The following is a 22,912-nucleotide window of genomic DNA, read 5'->3' as shown; positions in this document are numbered from 1 at the left end:
TAAAGATCTCAAAAGCCCTAAGACTCATGAGTTTAGAAACATGATCTGAGAGTAGGGTTCTTGGCGATAATGGTAAGGGAGTCCTTACTCTCAGTAAGCACAGAAGACCAGAGAGCACTGAGTGTGCTCACACTGAAACAATGCCCTCGTCAACAGAATATTCATCAGGCATTTCCAGCCACATTTACTAAGTAAGTTAATGCATGCAGATCACTTAGAACAGTGTCTTATATGTAAGAACTTAATAGATTTATTTATTTATCATCATCATCATCATAATCTTGTAGCATCAAATTTGATATCAATTATAGAGGTTATGCAATGGCCAGCTAGCATTGCTGAACTTTATCCATTATGCATTCTAAGACAGAAAAATTATATAATGTATATTTATATATAATAAAATTTCTTATTTCACATGGATGACTCTTGTAAATCTACTTCCATTTTGTGCAGGAAATTAAAGGTAATAACTCTGAAAACTGTCAGAGTCCTCTTCCTCCCCTAACAGGGCCTATTCTAGGCCCTGAGAACTCTTTTTGCCAAGTTAATAAACCTTCCCCCAGAAACGCACCCACACAGAGACCCACCAAGCTACTCATTTCACCTCATGTCACCTGGGTTGTATGAGAGTAGCTGCATAAAACACTGAGATTTGATCTCTGTCACCTCCCCACAGTTTGCCAAGGAGTTCAGTTAACTGATTCAAATAGCAAGTCTTGAGCACCGGAGTCCTGGGCCTGCATTCCTTCACTGAGTTTTTCACACACTCCAGAAAGTAAAGCTAAAGAGAATGAGATAAATTGTTTAGGACTTAGAAGATGGGAAACATGGCTTAGAGGTGGGAAGCCCATGGGAAACAGGGCTTAGACTGGGTTTCTAGCTCTGCTTTGTTTTCAAGAATGAAATTCTTTAGTTTGCTGTTGACTCAGGCTTCCCTATTGCAGTTAAGCAAAGCAAGACATGATTCTCAGAAAAATCTGGCTCTATTTCCACAGGTGAAACTGTGGGTTGTAGCATTTCTGTCCTTCCCTGTGGTCTGTGCCAATGCCAGCATAAGCAGGTTTGGGTATGAGCAGAGCAGAATTACTCAAAAAAAGATTGCTTTTCTTATTCTTAAAAAAAAAAGTGATTCTTTAAACAGTCCCCCCAAAATGAAAGTTACAATTTTCTTGACCTGATCTCAGAAGAAACAGTAGTGTCCATTAACTGTATATTTCAAAGCTTCTGTTAATGACGGACAGGAAGTTCTTTGTACAATATGAAAACATAAATCCATGGCTGTCATTAATCTTTCTCCTCTCAACATCTCAGTTTATGTTCTGAAGCTGAAAGTCCTGCTGCAGGATGAGACCTGTGTAGAGATTCTGGGTAAAAGGAAGGCACATGGGTGATAGGATGAGTAGCAGGAAAACTGTTCCTCCAATCTATGTGGTCAGGAGCCAAAGAAACCAATAGACTGCCATGTGGCTAATTTGTAAAGAAAAAGAAAGAGAAGAGGAAAAGGGAGGGTTATGTCAAATGTTTTGCATCCTGTTGGAAGAAAAAAGAAAAGGAAGCCATGAGAATCCCATCATCCTGTTTGACATCTGCGAAAACCAAGGTGGAGGAGAAGGCATTGTCCTTTCAGAGGCCATTTCACTAAAATGGCTAGTGACAAATGATTAAATACCATCTGAAGGTCAAGTAAGCTTGTCTTTTAAAAAGAAGAGCAAAAAACCAAGTCAGAGCCAAGGCTAGTCCTGGAGCAGAACACCCACCAACATGCCCACGTCTGTCCTGAAAAAAATCTCCAGACAGCAGCAGCAGCAAGATTCCAGCTGTTGAGCTCCAGTGTCTGTGGAGTGTAGACTCAGCTCTTTATTCTATTTTAATACTTTAATTTTTTTCTTCTTCTTGGAACTGGGGGCGTATGACAGAGAGGTAGCAAGCCTGAGGGCTCGGCCACTTCTCAGAATGGCATTTGGAACACTCTTTAATTTCTTTCCCTGGGTTTCAAGAGAGAAGTGACAGCTAGTTATTAAAGAACTGTCCCACCCAGAGATTAATTCAAGATTGCTTGTGGAGGTGAAGTAATAGCCAGAATTACCACTAGTTATCTTTCAAATTACTGAGCTACTCCTATTTTTCTGAAGGTTGGTTGGGTACATATTTTGGTATTCATGTTTGGGTAACATGGATCTGTGACTCTGGGGTGTGCATGTCTATGAGTGGAGAGAGACAAAGAGAGATGATGAAGATGAGGAGAAGGAAAGCAAGAGGAGGAAGAAGAGGAGGGGAAGATTATTACCACAAAGAAAGAGAGGCTAGGGGGTTCAAGAAAAAGAAAAAAAGAAAGGTAAGAAAGAAAGTAGCCAGATAAAAAGAAACAAAGGAGCAAAAAAAAATGGGCTGGCAAGAAGGCAGCCAAGGATCATTTTCACAGTGGTGATTTTCTTGTCCTGTCCTTTTAACATTAAGGCATTAATGAAAGGGGGAGAAAAGAGCTGTGTCTCAAGAAAAATTGGGGTGAATGAAATATGTTTTCTGGGGGAGCATCTGAGCTCTTTTCAGACCCTTCCCCTTCCTCTTGGCACCTCCATATCAGATTGGGTTCCTCCACCCATGACTCTCCAGGACCTTTGGAGTTAGTGCTCTTGGATCTGCCTTTCTGGGCATGCTTTTTATCTCTTTCCTGGTAATCAGTTTTACCTATTTGACTCTCATTCCTTCAAAGCTCTCTTTTGCTGTACTTGCATGTGAAATAAATGTATTAATGCAAAGGTTATGCATTCATTTTTCTATCATACCTCAACCTCCTAAAGTGATTCTAGAAGGCATATTTTGGAATGGGTCTTGGGGAATACATGTCTATTGGAGTTGCTTATATACTCCACTAACCCGACCACATCAACCTGTCCTGCACACTGCCAAGCTTGTTCAAAAATTCATGGCCATTCATGCTTGGAAGATACTACAGTATGTCTGCATAGAGAAACTCTTAAGCATCTTATCAGAGTAAGATTCTAAAGCCTTTAATCCTGGTATACTATACTAGGTATACTATACTACTATACTAGGGTTATAAGGAGAAATACAATTGTATCATAATGCCTGAGAAAATTTTTATATCTCAATGTAAGAATTTCTATAATGTATTTTTTTCCAAACTGCTGTTCAAAATGGAAATATGCACCTTTTTCTGAACGTCTTTATCCTCCTTAACAAATAATGATTGCATCAGTGATTATCACAAAATCAAGAAGGGAGTGAGCTTGATATTCTGACTCCTGAGGATCACTGATATGACAATAAAGATTAACAACCATGATTTTTTTGGGCCCATTGTACCTCAAGAATCCCACTAATTGTAAGTGCACATTACAGTAAGGAGTCTCCTATGGATAGAAGCCAAAGAGAGAAGAATATCAAAATCTTGGGAGATAAGCATGTAAATGAGTAGTTCAGGGTGAGAGTATGGCGTATTTGTGTCTTTGTTTTTCACTCATCTCCTGTTCCACTGAGCGTGAAGGGTGGACAGTTCTAAGAAGCTGAAGATCTGGAAAGTGTGTCATCCTTGTGCCTGACATTCATTCTCAGACTCTTTGGGATAATTATCTGGAGAATGAATCCTATGGATGAAGGCAGCAAGTGATCAGCAAGACTCACATCTGTAAAGCTTTCTCAATACACAAGGGGAAGAAAAAAAAAAGGGGGAAAGAAGCCCATTAGCTTGTGGACACATACCGCCACTTCAATAACGATTAACCCATGATTCAAGGAATTTTCTTAGGCCAACCTCAGACACAAACCTGCCAGAAGGCAGACCTTGACAAATTGAATTTGAGCATATGGTATCTTAGGAGTGTGTTCAGTTTGGGGATGTGTAAGATAATAGTCCCTGATAATTAAAACAGCACATTTGTTTATAAGCATAACTTGATCTGGGGCATATTGCTAGAAATTTTAGCAAGCACAATGTTTCTTTAAGGACTAATTATCCATCTGAACTTAAAACATACTCTGAATAATTTCTTTCACTAAATCACTTGAGTAAATGAGTTCTGTTAGATAGGTGACCAACAGATTCAAAGTGCTCCTGGATCATTTTGAATTGTGTAGGTGGAAATCTGAATAGCTACATAGCTGATTATACTGGGGACATGGTCTTTGTTTCAGGTTTGACCTGCAGTCTTTAGTAACTTGAAAATTATAGAGGCATTTTCGGACCCTATATATAACTAGGATCCTCCTACATATGGCTACCTAGATATTTAATTTTTTTCCTGGCAACTTAGTAATTTGCATTTTGAAATCTCTCCCTAGATCTGTGGGAAAAATGGTGGATCCATCTTTTAAGATACATGGCTTTGCCAATTCTTTGTCTTCCAACCCCTCACCAGTTTTCATGCTAATTCTATTAACATCAAGAAATTGTATTTGAATATTTGGCCTGAAGTGAATATCTCCCAAAGCATATCTGTGAACGAGTCCTCATGGGTAAAGGGTTGCAGAAGGCATCAGATCACCCTGGTCCCCAGACATTCTAACTAGTTAAATAACAGCAGGAGTTCTTCAGAATAGGATGTCCATAAACAGAAAAGCAGGGAGGACAATAAGTGTTTCGAAAAATAGTAGGCATTCTTCTATAAAGTCTCCGGAGGCCTTGTCGGAAGACAAGCTTGTATTTATTTGGAATCCTTAATTCTAGAAACATTGGTCCTTACAGCCTGGATAAATGACTCAAATCATTCCAATTGAAAAGAACACGAAAAGAAAACCAACTCTAAATCACAGTTTGAAAGATGAACATCTGTAATTTAGTTTTCAATTACCACTTGGTATGTAATGACTTTGCTTTAAAGTATGTGTGCCTAATAACCATGAATTGAGGTCGTATCAGGATACTAATCACTGGCCGCCTGATTCCTTGGTTTGTACCTGGGCTCGGCTGTCTTGAGTGATAGCTTATGCTGGAATATATGTATAAATCACTCTTTACCTTCCAGACAAGAGATTTTTCTATACTTTGAATTTGCTGGCAAATTAAAATATGAAGGCATAATACAGTCTTCTAAAGTGGATGCTCAGATTGCAAAGAAATGTTTTCCTGTCATTGTCCTACATGTCATTGTTTAGATATTATTTAGTACCCTGAGAGTCATCTAACACTCTTAAAAAATCTGTTTCATTTGGATATGGCTCAAGGTAAGGTATAGATTAAAGAGCCGTTTCTTCCCAATCATACAGATAGATAGCGACACCCCAAATCCATTGGTGGAAATTGATTTTCTGCCGCATGTCATGAAATCACCAGAGAAGCACAACATAAAGCAAATATTTATTCCCACAAGGGAGAATGGAGCTCAGTTTTATGATGGACATCGGCAAAGTCTATGGTTTAAATTACAGACTAACAAAGGGTTCATGAGCTCAAAATTAAGTTATTCTGTTTAAAATCAATCACAGAGACTGTCATTCTGCTTATTGCTTTGACTTCCTAACAAAGATTTAAATGAGGACTTTATGTACAAGTAGAAAATGTCCAGAGATCTGCTCTTTTTCAGGCCTGTGTGGGCGGGTCAGGCAAACGTTTAGGCCTTTAATGTAATTAGAATGAGAAGTGTATTTTTCAAGGAAAAAAATTAAATCTTTAAGTTTGATTTCATTTTTAATTGAAAAACAGTAATTGTATATATTTACAGGGTATAATTTGATGCTTCCATACATGTATACTTTATGGAAGGATGGAATCAGACTAATTAACATATCTGTCACCTTAAATATATACCATTTCTATTAGATGGAAACAAAGTAATTACATCTTTATAAAAAAATTCCACAAATCCACAATTAAACCATCATCTGAAAGAAAATGTTAGGGAATAAAAGGTGGGGTATATTTGAAGGGCACCAGGCTCATTAATTCCAGAGTTATTGCAAAGATTCCGGGCAGGAAATCCTGGCATCAGGATTGGGGAGAAGGATCCAGAGAGTATCGCCTTTACCAGCAAAGTGCATTCAGACTGTGGTTTTGAGAAAGAGTGCTTCTCTTCTGTCACTTGGTTTTGTGTTGGGTCACGACTCCAGCGCTGAGCAGCTCCCCAACAGCCCTGTCATCGTATCCAAGGACCTCCTTCAGGATGCACGTTGTGTGCTGCCCAAGCAGGGGAGGTGGCCTGGCCTCTGACATCTTGAACTTACTGTATCTCACAGCTGGGCCTGTCAAAGGAGGGGGAAAGCAGGAAGCCTGTTAATGACTAACCCTGGGAAGTTAATTACCTAAGCAGCCTGGGGTGTTCTCAATGAATGCCAAGAATATCAGTGCCAGTTACACCCTTGCAGATGCACCATCCTTTTGGAAAGGAATGTATTTACGCCCATGGCTTTTCTTGACTCAGGTTCATCCAACTGTGTAGTGGTCATCTGACCTATGGCCATGTAGTAGTCTGCATGTTTATGTGTGGGTATGTGCTAAACCTGCTCAGAAGTTGTCCCTCCTAATTACAAGGACCCTCAGATGCAGGATATTCAAACCTGGGTCAGGAGAACAACCACCACAGATACAAAGTGTCTCTCTGCATCTAGAAATCTGAACTGAGGTGAAGACAACCTGAAAGGCTACCATCCAGTGTCTGTTATACAGTAACAAGATTTAGTTGGATAGATTCAGACCAACCAAACTGCAACCAGACCCTGGTTAGACTTTCAGCAATAGAGGAGGTCACATGTGCAAGCTTCAATGTCAGGTAGGACCCTCTTGGAAAAATTCCTTAACTTCTCTGAACCTCGTGTTCCACAGCTGCATACCAGGTATGATAATGTTCACCACACAGGCTCAAGGTAAGGATTTAATTGAGAAAATAGGCAGAAAGTACTAAGTTAGCATTCCCTATCCCATAATAACGCACACAACTTGCTGGCTACTATGATTAGAAAAGCTGCCACATCTCTCTTGAAGCTTGCAGTGTAAGGGGAAAAGGACATTTATTGCCAGCTATTTGCCAAGCACTAAGTCACTCTAAACAGGGTAATTCAAGCAATACTTTCAACAACTGCTAGAAATGGATTTTATTATCCCCATTCTTCACATAATGACACAAAAGCCCCAAAAGCTAAGGTTTTGCTCAAGGCCACATGGCTAATAACAGTGTCAGGATGAAATTCCATGTCTCATATTAAAGGCCAAGCACTTTCTATAATGCCAGTGGCCTCTTCTTACTTCTCCCTTCTCTGAGGACAAGCTGGACACTGGGGAGCATGTTTTGACAAATTTTACCTTTGTTACCTCATTCAGTAAATGGTATTTATATTGGGTGTCCTTTACATCCTATTTGATCAGGCTTCATGAGAACAAATTAGATAGTGGTCCCAAGAAGACTTTGCAAAATAATACAGTTCTATGTCCTAAAAAAATTTCCCCCAGCCTACTGATGATTTGAGGAGCCACAGGAACAATAAGGAAAATAAAATGTGGGTAGGTAATGGAATATCTGTCAATAAAACAGCAAATGTGCTTTGAACTCTTTGGAGAATTCCATTAATAAAAATGCTTTTGTACATGCCATTTTTTACAGTGTTCATAGATCTTTTAAAACCATCAACTTGCAGCTCTCTCTGCCACTTACCATCCACCATATACCAATGACAATTTCCAACTGATGCCTAAAATTTCCCTTCTCTGAAGTCTATTTAAATTCATTTTTTATTCTCATATTTTTTCTCTAATTTTAGAAAAATTACTCTTTTTTCAAGGATTGATTTCTGTTTGTAAAGGAGGACACAATTACAGCACACACATAGGGAGGAGGCAAGGTCCACCACTTTCCCAAGATTGTTGATGATTTTATGTTTTAGCTATTTCATTCTTACTCCTTGATCCCTCAGACTCTGTTCCATTTTAATATCAACTTAAAACAGTTTTAATTCAAATTCTGTCTTTCAGAAGAAAAGCTCTTCCGAGGAATTGCCAACCTAAAGTCAATATCATGTGGTTTTATATTAAATGAATTACCTGGAGTGAGACTATAGAATGAAATGCAGTCATGTCACTGTACCAAGAATCTGGGTTGAAACACAGCTACTACTCCTGCTGGTGGTAGTAGCTGTAGCAGTGAGGAGGAGGGAGCAGTCATTGTTGTAGCAGTAGCTACTGCTCTTTAAGAATAGCCAAACATGCACCAAAGCTTTTACATATATCATCTCTCATAATCCTTAAGATTATGGGCCTGTCTGCAGGGTAGACTATTATAATCATTCTTCCAGATTAGAACATTAGAGGGAATGGAAGTTTCAAAGAAAAGGTGTTAGAGTTAAGGGTAGGAGATTAAAATAACTTGGCCAAGGCCAAACAACTTTTTTTTTTTTTTTTTGTACTGGAAATTGAACTAGGGGAACTTAACCACTGACCCACATCTCCAGCTTGTTTTATTTTTTATTTTGAGACAAGGTCTTACACTAAGTTGCTCAGGACCTTCCTAAGTTGCTGAGGCTGACTTTGAACTTGCAATCCTCCTGCCTTATCCTCATAAAGTCAGTATCCAATTTCAATTCTGGTGGTTTCCAGAACTTGGGTCTCAAAAATATAGGTAGATAGATGATAGATAGACAGACAGATAGACAGATAGATAGACAGACATAAACATACACTCATATAGTTATATGTACGCATACTTTGTGAAGATAAATTTTCATAACATAAAATGAACCATATCAAAGCTAACAATTCAGTAGCATTTAGTACATTCACAAAGCTGTGCAACCATTACCTCTATTCAGTTCCAAAATATTTCTATCACTCCAAAATAAAACCATGTACCCATTAAGCAATTTGTCCCTATCCTTCCTCCTTCCAAACCATGATAAACACTAATTTACTTTCTGTCACTATAAACTCATCTCTTTTTTTTTTTTTTTTGGTACTGGAAATTGAACTAGGGGAACTTAAGCACCGAGCCACATCTCCAGCTTGTTTTATTTGTTATTTTGAGACAGGTTCTTACTAAGTTGCTCAGGATCTTGCTAAGTTGCTAAGGCCAGTTTTGAACTTGAGATCCTCCTGCCTTATCCTCCCAAATTGCTGGGATTACAGGTATGCACCACCATACCCAGTTTATCTATTCTTCTTTTTTTTCTACTTATATACCCCACAAGGCTTTCTTACCTATATATTTTAATTAATTAATTAATTTTATTTATATATAACAGCGGAATGCATTACAATTCGTATTACATATATAGAGATCAATTTTTCATATCTCTGGTTTTATACATAGTATACTCACACCAATTCGTGTCTTGATAATGCTTATAAATGAAATAGTTTATGTGTTTCTTTTGTTTGGCAGAATATTGTTGAGATTCATCTACATTGTGTCAGTACCTAGAACCTGGATTTTAAATGTCCATGCAGTGATCAAATGAGGAAACTCTGTATGTCAAACCATACTAAAGAGCAATCCAACTGTGTCACTCCTTTCATGCCATTGTTTTCTGGTAGCTTTTAGGGCTAAATGAAAGGCTATTCTACCAGTGTAGATAAAGGGTATTTAATCCTTTGCATAAAAAAATCTTGAAGCATTTAGGTTGGTGGAATTTTATTCTTCAGCAATTTTTTATACTTGTCAAGACAAAGATATCTCTACCATTTTAGGTTTTGCACAAAGAGAATAAAAGGGCACACCAAATACATTTGTTTCAAGAAGCAGAAAATGTTTGACAATTATTTACATCTAATGTCTAAGAAGAATGAATAATCTTATTTTCCATTAAAAAATAGATGAGCAAGTCACATGTTTTTAAATTTTCGGCAAGGTATCATCTATGTTATTCTACACTTCCAAATACTTGCAAGCTGTGTGATCTTGAGAATTCTTAAGGCCCAAAGACTCTGTCTACACATTTATAAAATGAAGTTGACCATACACTATTGAGGGTCTATTTGTTTATTAAATATTATAATCTAGACAATATTCAAGATCAGGAATAGTCAAAGAAATGTATATGAACATAAATACAAGATGAAATTATGTTTATAAAATTAGTCAATCATCTGAGTGTTTTTGTTTTTGGAATTTGACTTTTGGTCAAAGTATAAATTGATGCAACCCTTCTTGAAAAATTTGCCAACTGAATATCAAAAAATTTTAAAGCATTCACATGTTGAGTGGAGAAATAACATTTAAATTTTTTTTCCTATAAATATAATCTGGAATGTTGATAAATTTTATAGATAAGGATGAATACAATTTTCTAAATCTGCTTGTTAATCTTAGCAACTCTTGACTTACTATGTGGATTTTTACCCTACAACCCAGGAAAGTTCTTTGGTGAGATTCTGGATTTGTTAATTATTATTATATTTTTGTGGGATGGGTACCAGGGATTGAACTCAGGGGCACTCCACTAAGCCACATCCCAACCCTGTTTTGTATTTTATTTAGAGACAGGGTCTCACTAAGTTGCTTAGCACCTCAACTTTTGCTGAAGTTGGCTTTGAACTCGTTAACCTCCTGACTCAGCCTCCTGAGCCTCAGGGATTACAGGCGTGCGTTATGGTGCCCAACTTATTATTACTATTACTTATTTGTTTATTCATTTGTTTATTTGCAGTGCTGGGATCAAAACAAGGCCTCATAAATGCTAGTCAATCGTCATACCTGAGTTACATTTATAATCTGAAGGACTCCTATTTTACCTAATTTTTGTATCTGCTTATTGCTTTGCAGGTTGCTTTTTTTGTGTGTTCAGCTCTTCATCCTTTTGTGTATTGGTTCCATAGATCTATCTCTAATCTTTCTCTCCCAGATAAAGAGGTTAAATAGTTATAATAATGGGAAAAACAACAGGAAATATGTTCAAAATTTAAGACTGATTAGATTAATTACAGCACGTCCAAATGATGACATACTATATTTGGTAATTCCGAGTTGTACTTTTTGGCTTTGAATATATTGCTTTTATATCCTCCTGCAACCAATGCTGGAATATAAATATATAAATTGAACAAAAAAAACATACAAATGAAAGGAATGAAAAGGAATATCCCTAGTGAATGAGATTATTTCCAACTAACTTCAGAAACATGATGATGGGATCATCTTGATGGGTAAATGAGGCAGAAAAAGCTGAAGCCTAGAATATTCTATAAGGAAACTGTGAAGAGGTGGATGAAAAGAGGTGGGTGACAATTGGTCTGTTTCACCCTCCAAAGACTGATCTTAAAATAATTGGTTATGAGAGAGACAGATATGGGATTAGAAATAGGATTGAAAGCAGGATTGAATGTCTTCCAGAATAACTGAGACAGTTTGGATTGACTATAATTTGTGATCCTCAACAATAGAGGAAATCAGTTTTGGAGATCTAGAATATTTTTTTCTGTGCAAGAACAATCAACCAAAATACCAGGAATATGAGAACCACATAGAAGAGAAAAAATGGAAAAAAATGAAAAATATATAGAACAGAATGCAATGCGAAGGACACAAGCAAAACAAGATTTAGCATTTAAATTTTTCAACATTAGTTTCAAAATTAGGAAACTAGAAAATAAAGTAAAAGACATCGCCAAGCATGTATAGAGAAAAATGTAAATGGTCCAAAAATATGAGAAAGCAGCTCAGAAATCTCAACCAAAAAAAAAAAGGAGGAAAGTAAAATGTACAGGGGAGAAATTTTGCAACAAATAATATGAGAAATGGAAAGAAAAATGTTTTTAGGCTGAAAGAATCAACTGAGAAACCCAATACAATGAATGAAAAAAAGATTTACATGTGGACATTTTCACATAAAATTAGGAAATCACCATTACAAAGGACTGAGAACACTTTATGAGGGTGTAGGAAGGGTTACAAGTCAGGGGCTAAAGATTAATGCACAGGACGAAAATGAGTTGTCAAACCCATAAGATAAAAAGAAAGAATAACATCAGACTGCACTAACTTCTCACAAACTTTCCAATTTGCAAACTTTCAAGGTATATGTAAGACTACTAAGTTCCCTGAAGATGATTCCAGTAAGATATAGAAGAAAATGAGCAAAGAAAAAGAGAAAAGAATAAAGAGGAGGTGGAGGAGGAGGAGGTGGTGGAAGAGGAGGAGGTAGAGGAGGAGGAAGAGGAGGAGGAGAGGAAAAAGACAATGATTTTCATATAATTGAAGACCTACCAAGGAATGTGGAGAAGCAGGGAGGAAGGAAGGAAGGGAGGAAGGTCACTCCCAGGGTCACATCTTAGACTTGGAGAACAGTAAGGCAGAGATGGAAGAGAACAGAGGTCTTTAAAAGCAAAATCCTCTAAGAAGACAAAAATAACAGTATCAGTAGGATAATGGAAAGGTTGGGGAAAATACAATAATGAGATTAAGTTAAATCATACAAGAAAAAACTAATTAGAAATTCTAAAAAAAATTCATGAGAAAAATCAAGATCCAAATAAGAATCACATCCAAAAATATGGCATGATTTTAAGTAATTGATGGAATATAAGCAAAGAAAATCCATTTGACCTTGATGCCAAGAACATTCATTTGAGTAACACTTATAACCTTTTGCAACCTTTTAACAGCAGTTAACATAATGTATTAATTTATCTATTTAGTTGCTTATATTCCTGGTGGAGGCAGGAACAATGGCAATTGTGTTTGCTAATGGCCCTACAATACCTCTGTGTTCCCTACAGAATGAAGGCAGTGTGGCAGGCATCTTTACTTAGACACTCATTATGGTTGTAGGCTGTGCTTTTAATTTCATTGTTTCATTGGACTTCTCAATTTATATAAAGTAGAGACTATTATACCTCTCGTTTTACAGATCAGAAAACTGAGACTCTTTTAAGGGTTAGTTAATTTGTCTAAATTTATCCAGCAAATAAGTGATAGATCCAGGACAAGAACTCCTGCCAGACTCCATGGTCCCTTGATACAAACTTGTTAAAGTAGTGATACCTAATGATTAAATATATTGGAATAAATAGCGTTCATATCATATCAGTGAATTTATCACCTAATCTGTTTTACATATACTTTTTTAGTATAACTGTGTCAGTTTCAGGCAGTATGATCTAGATATATATCAGCAAACAAAACATAACTGAACCCTACTCTTGTGGAACTTAGTTTCTGATTTGGGAGATAGAGAACAAATTTTTTAAAACCCACATAAACAGAAAATAAATAAATTTATAAAATTTGGTTAAAATACTATAAAATGATTATATATCAACCTGCAAAGGGGATAATGCTGCAAGCACAGTGGGAAGGGGCTGTGGTAGGAATAAAGGGGTGTTCTAAATGGGATGTTCACTGAAAGCCAGAGTTTAAGTTGAGCCATCATTGCAAATAGTGAAAGGAAGAAGATTCTAGGCTGCATGCACAGGTTTGATGTAAACTGAAAAACAAAAACACTTAGTGTGGCTAGAACATGAGTTAACAATACATAGGTACCAGAAGTTGGGCAGATATCAATTGATAAAAGTTGGAGGGAGAAACAAGGAAGAGAATGCATAAGGATTTATAGGCTACAGTAGTGAAGTTGGACCTTATTCTAGATTCAGTAGGAAGCCATTAGTGCTTTAAGCAAAGCAGTGACAAGATTTATAGCAAGGAAAATGCTTGTTGCTAGACAGAGAATACAATGTGTTTGGAAGTTGTTGTGGGTAGATCAAAAGACATAATGGTGGCCTGGACTGGGATGGTACCTGGAGAGTCTGAGAAAAGTGAAGATGCTCAAGAGGAATTCTGGCAATAGAATGAAAGCATGCTGATGAACACATGGGTCAAGATAGTTGAGGAGGGAAGGAGAAAAATAAAGGGAGAATCCTGCATTTCAGAGGTGGTCCACTAACCAGATGGGAAAGTTGGAATGGATTGAAATGGAAAACTTTGGGTGGAAGAAGTCAAGGATTCTTTTATGGATAGGCTAAAATTTGAGATACCCATGACATATCCAAGGAGAGTTATCAGCTGTCTGTGGGCCTTTAGCTATACAAATCTGAAATCCAAGGAAGAACGTTGGCTAGTATATAGAATCAAGAAGCTGGTCATCATTAAAATGTTCCCATTCTAAAATAATATCTTTCCAAGACAATTGCATTATTGCAACATCTCTGATGCTGGGGTTTTAAAAATAAGTTGTTTATACAGTCTTTTCTCCACTATCTAAGCTCTTATCCAATATCCATTGCATCAAAAATGTTTTGCATCCACAGAAAGCAAATTAAGTGACTAAAAAGCTAATCTCAATAGCTAATAATTTTAGAGATAAGTACATTAAAAAAAGAAGAAATACCCTATTCTTGGCCTTCAGCAGATAAATCCCCATTGAATTGAGGATAGAAATTAGGACAGTTTTACTTTGAAAGAACTGTGGACTTTGTACCCCACAGAAAGAAGCAAAGAAAGCAACCCAGAGTTCTCTTATCCTGGGTCATGGCCATCTGGGGATAAACTAAGGTGGGGTGTCTTTCTTCTGTTTTACTAAAACTAAGCAAACTGAAAAACACTGAAATGAATGCACATCTCGGCAATTTCCAGCACTTCAAGTAGTATGAAACCTGGAATCTCAAGAACTGTTCTTGTGAGGTACTGACCTAGTCTGCTGCTTGGTAGTCAAGCCCTGAGTCTCCTTATATCACTCACAAGAAAGGGAGTTGAGTGGCATAGCTTGTAGTTTGTACCCACCCTAGGGAAGGCCTAAGTGTGAGCTGCCTATGGTCCTCTAGGGGATGGTTCTATATCATTTTAGGAAAATGCCCAAACCTTTTTGCTTTAACTACTGCCTATGTGCATATCTGGGAGACTGAATGGATGAATTTCATAGAACTGAGAGTTAGTTAACTGGCAGTTGACAAAAATGCAAAGGTGGGTTTTGAGAGACCTCACCACTGTTTCTAAGTCATAGGGGATAACTTTTGAAAATACTGTTAAGTCAGTGTTTATGATATACCAATATTCAAGGCTAGATGTTTTATATTTATTGTCTAATTTGATTTTCACAATAACCTTAGACCTTTTTTGCATTTTCCAATTCACTGTGTTTACATTTCACAAAAGAGGAATATGGAGTTCAGAGAGGTTAAGAAATCTATACAAGAGCACACAGTGGATGCAAATATAGCTCTGATGACTTCATAACCATTGTTTCTAAGAAATGATAGGGCAAGGTGGTTAGGACTATAGGTTCTGGAACCAGAGGGTTTAGGTTCATACCCTGTGCTACAGTGCTTACCTTAGCAACCTATATACCTCTAGTGGAGCCATGGTCACCTACCAATTTCAGAACAATGGTAAGATAGATAAGTTTTAGATTTGTAAAAGCAAGTTGAGGATAATAGTTTTAACTTAAACATCTTTATAAGAATGAACTTATTCAAAGTGAATGAAAAAGGGAGGAAGAAATCAACCATTACTTAAGTATTATTATATAATAAGAATTCTAACACTTATTTTGTTTATTCATTATAACCAATTTCCCACTTCCTATATATGATGAAAAAGAGTCTAAGGGAGGACCAATGATTGGCCAATTCACACCATACATTAGCTAGTAGATGGTCAACTGGTGTCTCCAAAACATCAGAGCATGTACCAGAAATTAATTTTGTATTGTCATGATTTTTAACTCATTATAATAGAAGCAACTTTGGAAACATGGGACTTATTTTACTTCCTTAATAAACATTAAATATGTGCCAGACACTGTTACATAAGCTTAACCCATTTGCATCATTCAGCACTTCAGACAACACCAGAAAGCACGATCATTATCCCCTATTTAACAAATGGGGGAGACAGAGACAGAATGGAAGTCACTTGCTCAAGATCATAGAGCTAACAAGTAGCAGAGCTATGACTTGCACCAGAAAGTCTTGCTCCAGAATCCTAGCTCTTTGTCAGTTGGTCATACCATTTCACTGAAAATGAAAGAGAAAAAGTAGAACAGAATTGAACTTAAGGATCCTGAAGTAGAATGTGCCAAGGACAGTTTCAGTCTTCATCATCTAACGAGTCTGTCCTTTGCATCCTAGATCAGAGTTCCTTCAGATTTTTTTTTTGTCATATATACCGATCATCACCTTATCTTTTCAAGTTAATTTGTCATATGGTATCTATCCCATTGTAGTAAGTCCTGTACTCATGGCACAATCGGCGCATCCTCATTTCTTCTGTTCCTGAGTCAGCCAGTATTCTCCGATGCTACTCACCCTGAAAGGAATGAAGCCTTCATGTGCTCTCTGTGGAAAGTTGTCTGGCTCAAGGCACAAGGAGGACCAGTGCCTGGCATGCCAGAGAATTCCTCAGACTAGCCTTGTAGTGTTTTCCATCTGTTGTTTCAAGTCCTTCAACAACAAGATCCTGTTTTGTCTCACCTCCTGCTAGAAAGCTTCTGTAATTCTCAGACTGAAAAGGGAATTGACCCAATCTATGTGAACATCCTAAACCACTCTATCTCCAGAATTCAAGCTACATATCTATAAGCCAGATAAACTTAATAATGTAAACAGTTGCAGGAAACAGAGGTAGCCAAAAATACGTAGGAAGCCATAATGAATATTCAAGTAATGAGAACAAAATATCACATCATCATGAGGGAAGGGACCTACACAGTCCCTTTTTCCAGAATTTCAAGAACCTCCTCTCTTAATGATGCATTTCCAAGCAATGAAACAACCTATTCCTAAATCTTACAGCTAATGAGCAACTGATTAGCATGAAGGTTTAAATTAATTAAGGCAGCTAATCAGTCTGATCATTATGGAAGCAAGAATGACTTCCATAAAATTAAATATGTTCCTTTGTTTTTCATTTGTTGCATTTTTTTATTTTAAATTTCATATGATGTCAATCTAAAAAATTATCAAAAGTACTAAAATGCAAACATATGTTTCATAATGTATTAAATGTTATATTGAATGTTGTTATTTTTATTTCTTTGGTCCATTGCTAAAACACATGCTGTAGATATCATTTAATCTTCAGGGCTTATAAGTATAATAAGAAATTAAACTTCATTTTTCTAAAAATAATAGCTCTAGTACTGAGTTGTTTCACAATTTCCCTCAAGTACTTGAACCCATCATTGTAATAATAACAATATTTTTATATGGCACCTCTCAGCCATAGCATCCAACATGCCAAATGGAGCCATGCAGTTATAACACATTAAACCCATTAAATGTGAGATAAAAACAGACAAAGCCATTTAAACTAGCATGGAATGGTGGGAGAAAGCCATAGGGAATAAATACGGGCTTTGAACATCTTTAGCAGAGCTCAGTCTATAGCACTGCTTGTGGGATCAGGTGTCCCAATAACTCAGTGTGACATGTGGTATGTACCACCATCTTGGATGGGTCACCCCTGGCTCACTCAGGGCTCAGAGGCATCATATATCATTTCTACTCTAATGAATTTTGGTTCACTACTTCTTAACTCAATAAAGAGTGCTTCAAATGCCACTATAAGTTTAGAGTCTGTTTTCCACTATGTCTATCACCTTGTGATAATCATAAGTGTTGCCCATCAAATTTCCAGCTTTTACCTTCCTGGAACATAGTGGAGGTATTACATGTTCCAGCTCTTGTATGGTTCAGTAGGGTCAGGTGAGCCCAGTGACTCATGAGTGGAAAGGAAATGTATGCCACCTCCAAAGCAAACATTCAATTTCCCATTTAATGCCTTCCAAATCTCTTTTCTCTTGTATGATAATGATAATGCATGAGATCACGACTACTCCTCCAGCCTGGAGTTCTGTGAACCCATGATGAATGTGTAGTATAGGAAAAAATAATTTTGCTATTTCAAAACACCACTGTTGTTTGTTACTGCAGCATAACCGAGCCTATCAAGATGGATCCTATGCCTCAGTTTTAGTATAGAGACCCTTTGCCTGGACCAGAAAGAGAACTCATTAACCTACTTCTTCAGTAAACCTTTAGAAAGCATTCAGTCCACACATTCCAAATACTTTGAAACTGCTCATTTTGTATATAGCCAATTTCAACCATGAAATGATAATAGCTATTATTTATTGAGAACTTAACATGTGTGAAGCACTTGGCAGAATATTTTCCCATATTAATGAGTTTGATACACTCTATGACTTTAAAAGGTAGGATGAGTATGATACCATTGCATCAATGAGAAAAGTAAGGTTAAGTAACCTTATCAAAATTACACAGCTTGTCAATTAAAGAATTTCATTAGAACTTAGGCTGGCTAAATGCAAAGTGCATGCTCGTTAACACTAGGATGTACTTCCTCTCTGCATAATATGGAATAAAATCTGTTCTCATATCAGTGGCTGAATAAATACTGTTCTTTGGCAGATGGTGTTATAAAGCAGTACTGTATTACAAATACTTATATATTTCATGATTGCTAATCCATTAAGGCATTTTTTTTCATTTTAAAAAGAAACAGGGAAACTTGTATTTGATGTATTTATCTTGTTTCAACCCATTGAAATGTCATAGTTGATTATCCATTTCCTACTGGAAAAATATACGGGCCATAAGGAAATGCTATTCACCTTCATTAGTAAACACTCTCCCCTCAAAGTGTGCTTCCCAAACCTTCTGCTGAAGTCACTGAAAAATGTCCGGCTGGAAGAAATGCTCTCCTGAATGCTCTTTCCAGCACTTCTGTTTGTTTTTCATTGTTTTTCACACTTCTGAAAACTCTAGGAAGGGTGAAGAAACACCTTGTTGACAATGTCTCTTTGCCAAAATAATCAATTCTTTTGCTTCTTCACCTTCTAAAATTCAAATACTCAATAAAAGATCTTTAGGCACATTCCCAAGATTTTGTTTGGTTAGACTTCACCATGGAAAACAAAATTGGTTCAGCTAACGTCTGTAGCCAGAACATTTTAAGCTTCATAGACCTTCAAAGTAGTGACCTTTTCCTCACCTCCTCTGCCTCTGTGCTCCATTAAGGAAAATACCGGAAGAAGTTTCCAGTCAGAGAAGCCAGATTGCATTTCGATTCAGTTTTCAGAGGAAGAACTGAGCAGAGCTAGAGCAGGTGGTTATTTGTGGCTCTTACCTCAAATGAGCTTTGAAAAGTTCTTTTGTAAATCTTTGAGGTCTTTTGCAATTCAATAAAAATGTTTTGAAAATCTTAAGTCTCTTACTAAATGAATCAGCCTTATATCTACCATCTTCCTTTCTTTCCCGAGAGTCTGTAAGATCACATAAATCATAATCATATTCCTAGAAAAAGAATATCAAGAATGGCTTCTAGGCCTGTTTCAACTAGAGATGTGTTGATTGTTTGTCAAAAGTAGTTTACTTCAGTATTTCCCTTCTTCTTTGCCTATACAAAGATTTTATGGGAAGGCCTTTCCTCTCTATGCTCCTATGGCATGACCAATTTAGAGTGACAGTGCCATTTTACCTCTGACACCTTGCTATTCCCAGCGTCCTATATCAGATATGTGTGTCACTCATACCTTCACTCATACCCATACTTCTGATCTTCTCTGCCACGTCCTTGGTCCAAAGCACACCACAATAAGAAGAAAATTTATCCAATCTTTTCCCCAGCCATTCCTTCCACTACAGTATTCTGACTCCTCTCTCCTGGTGCTAAGTGCGTCTGCGTACCAATCTGAACTGGCCATCCTCAAGTCCACATTATTCTTAGAGATCTGTCCAGCCTAACTTGATGTTGAACCTTCCCTTTTCCCCATAACCCAGAGGAATACAAGCAATGATCCCTCTCTTTTCTTTCAACTTCCCATAACCATTGATCTGCTTCTCTTCCATGGTACATCTGGTTTTCTAATTAGATTGTCTCTTGTGGTATTGCCTAAGACCAAAATTAATGTTTTGCTCATTTTGTATCCTTCGTAGTACCTACCACATGGTGAGTGCTCAATAAATAACTGCTGAAAGAATTAGGCCAAAACAAAATGAATGAAAAACCCCACTGGAGTCTTAGATTAGGAAACAAGGCCACTGGAAATATGTAAAATGCAGAATGAAAGGGAGGTCAAGGTTTGCAATTTGGTATATTTTGTGCTGATTTCTAAATGTAGTCATGATCACCCTTTTGAGCGTGCCATATCCAATCCATCAGCAAATTCTATTGATACTACCTTCAAAAATACATATGAATCAAACCACTTTTTACAAGCAGACTGGTCACAGTTACCCTTTCTCTCTCGCCTGGAGTTCTTCTATGAGTGATCCTGACCAGGCTTCCCTGCTCACGTGCTTTCCTTCAACTTCTTCTCAACAAAGCAACTAGAGTCATCCTTTAAACATACAAGTCAGAGCAAGTAATTTCTCTACTCAAAACATTGGGAAACTTTGGCCATTTCACTTGACAATGGGCTACTGGGCTATATGTACAGCAACCCCTTCCCACTAAGCTGAGACCGCATGGCCTCCTCTCCAGCAGGGCTCCCTCTTTCTCACTTTGTTCCAGACACATTGATCTCGCTGATCACAGGAATTCTCTTTCTTGATGTCTTTGCCCTGGCTGTTCGCTGTGCTTGGAACACTCTTCCTCCTGAAACATCACCCAGATGTTGGTATGATACCAAATTTTACATTAATTTAATATTAGCAGTTAATATATTATTATAAGAATAATACATCAGATTCTAGGAACCATGTAAAATATCCCAGAACAAATGTCAGAACATTTTTATGTTTATTATTTTTCTCAGAATATTCCCTCAAGTTCTTCAAGTCTTTGCTCAGTGAGGTCTATTCAAACACCACATTGAAGATTTCAACCTGCCACCCTGCCCCTGACACTTCCTATCCCGGGACACTTAGGCAGCTCTACTCTCTCATTCCTGCATAGTACTCTTGACATATGCCTATCGTTCCTTACCTATTTCCCTCTGCTAAAATATTTTCTTTGTAATGACAGAGATCATTGCCTGTTTTCTTCAACAAATATTTGCTGAAAGGATGAATGAATGATTTATTTTAACTGACCTTTGAATTCAGTTCTCAGGTCTCTAAAATAATAAATCTCAATGTGTTGACACCCTCAGACCTCAAGATTCTAATAAAAATAAATCCTGTTAGATCCAAAAGCAAGATGAGGCACTTTTATTGAATGTGAACCAAAATAGTTGCATGGAATCAAAAGTGTTAAATGCAAAATATTTATTCTCATTGCATCTTATTTATATAATTGTATGACTTGCATTTATGTGTCCCCCAAGGAAAGAAGCCTTGCAAAACTCCAAAGGTCAAACATTCTAATAGTTTTGTAGTTTTTTTAGAATAGAAATTCACTTTATAGGTTGGATAAAATCAGTTGTGCTGGAGAACTTTTAAACTCCATAAGGGGGCTGGGGTTGTGGCTCAGCGGTAGAGCGTTCCCCTAACACAGGCGAAGCCCTGGGTTTGATCCTCAGCACCACATAAAAATAAATAAATAAATAAACTCCATAAGGGTAGAAAGCCTATCTATTTTCTTTGAATTGTCTAGATACTAGAAAATAAGTATACTCAATAAGTATTTTTTAAATGAATGAATGAAAGAAATGGGCTTCCTATAATTTCAGAAATTAGGCAGTATAATTTCATTATTCACACAAAGAAAGTTTTATCACCCAGATGTTGGTATGATACCAAATTTTACATTAATTTAATATTAGCAGTTAATATATTATTATAATAATAATACATAAAATTCTAGGAAGCATGTAAAATAGCCCAGAAAATGTCAGAACATTTTTATGTTTATTATTTTTCTTAGAGGAATAAAAATTCTTCTAGATTTTTAATGAGTATTTATTTTTCTATTTGGAAAACATAACTCTTGTTTTTTATTTATATGAGACTATAATTTTTACAATTGCACATTAATTTTATTTTGTTTCCCATGTTTCTCTTTGCTAGTGGCTGTTGCAAATTTCATATAATCATCATAATAATACATGTCTGTTGTGGTACACAAACATTTTCCAATTTATTGTTTCTTTCCTTTTTCCATAGTGTCCTTATTAGATATTTAGATTGATGCTTACAAAGTGCCCTGCCAATTTTCTTGCCCATTAATTCTGTGGTTATTATTTCCAAATATCTTTTGAATTGTTCAACAGCATTTAATACACAAGGTGAAACGAACTAATTACTATTGAAAATCTGAAATGTTGCTTTTATTTTCACAGTTTCATTATAAATTTGAATATGGTCTTTTTTACGTACTAATTAAATGCACAAGTAATATTCTCTCTCCCCACGGAGCTCTTTGCACGGTTTCCAAGAAACAAACTAGTTCTCCTCTTCCGCTTATGGTAGAGTTGGCCATTGTCGATGAAGTTTGTTAGGATATCCTTAATTCATGCTGAGTGGGAAGACATTCTTTCCACATTGGAACTTCATTAATTTTGCCTAACCTAGTAACAATGCAACTTGAGTAAATGAAAAATATGAAACATATCATTTCTTACAAGTAAATGAAACTAGGCCAGAAATGTCTTATGAACTCATAAGAAAACTTACTTTAAGAATATAAACAAGTGGATTATAATTAGTAAGTCAATTTTTTGCCTACAAAGGGTACTTGTCCTGGGGTTGAATGTACTTCTTATTTTTAAGTGTAATTGAAACATTTCCTGTGGTATCATAATTAAGCCAATAATTTATTCAGGGTTATTTTTTAAAAAAGTATAAAATTAAACCTCATTTTCTGTCCCCATCTACATGATCATATATTCCAAACTAATGAGAAGCAAATCCTTGGATACTACCATGCTAAGTGATATAAGCCAGACTCAGAAAGCCAAAGGTCAAATGTTTTCTCTGATTTGCAGAAGCTAGTCCAAAATAAGGAGAAAAAGAGAAAGAGAGAAAGGAAAAAGGAGGGGGGATTCAATCAAAATAGAAGAAAGATCAGTGGACTAGATGAAGGGAACTGAGATGAAGAGAAAAGACATGTAATAAGGGAAGAACAGAGGAATGAAT

The 22,912-nt window shown here is 36.6% G+C and overlaps 1 protein-coding gene across 3 annotated transcripts in view; it reads right to left on the bottom strand.

Annotated features, from left to right (window-relative positions):
* Nucleotides 1-5,281: 5,281 nt before the first annotated feature.
* Sugct (succinyl-CoA:glutarate-CoA transferase) overlaps nucleotides 5,282-22,912 on the bottom strand; it is a 694,998-nt gene continuing 677,367 nt past the window's right edge. For all 3 annotated transcript variants that reach the window (XM_076864086.2, XM_076864094.2, XM_076864102.2), the window contains one exon: nucleotides 5,282-6,201. In XM_076864086.2, the coding sequence (XP_076720201.2) occupies nucleotides 6,038-6,201 (164 nt within the window). In that variant the 3' untranslated portion in view covers nucleotides 5,282-6,037. The remainder of the gene's footprint in view (nucleotides 6,202-22,912) is intronic.

Source organism: Callospermophilus lateralis, chromosome 1, assembly GCF_048772815.1.
Source record: "Callospermophilus lateralis isolate mCalLat2 chromosome 1, mCalLat2.hap1, whole genome shotgun sequence".
NCBI classification, from domain to species: Eukaryota; Metazoa; Chordata; class Mammalia; order Rodentia; family Sciuridae; genus Callospermophilus; species Callospermophilus lateralis.
Note: the sequence above shows the minus strand (reverse complement) of the source record. Positions and strands in the feature narration are given on the sequence as shown.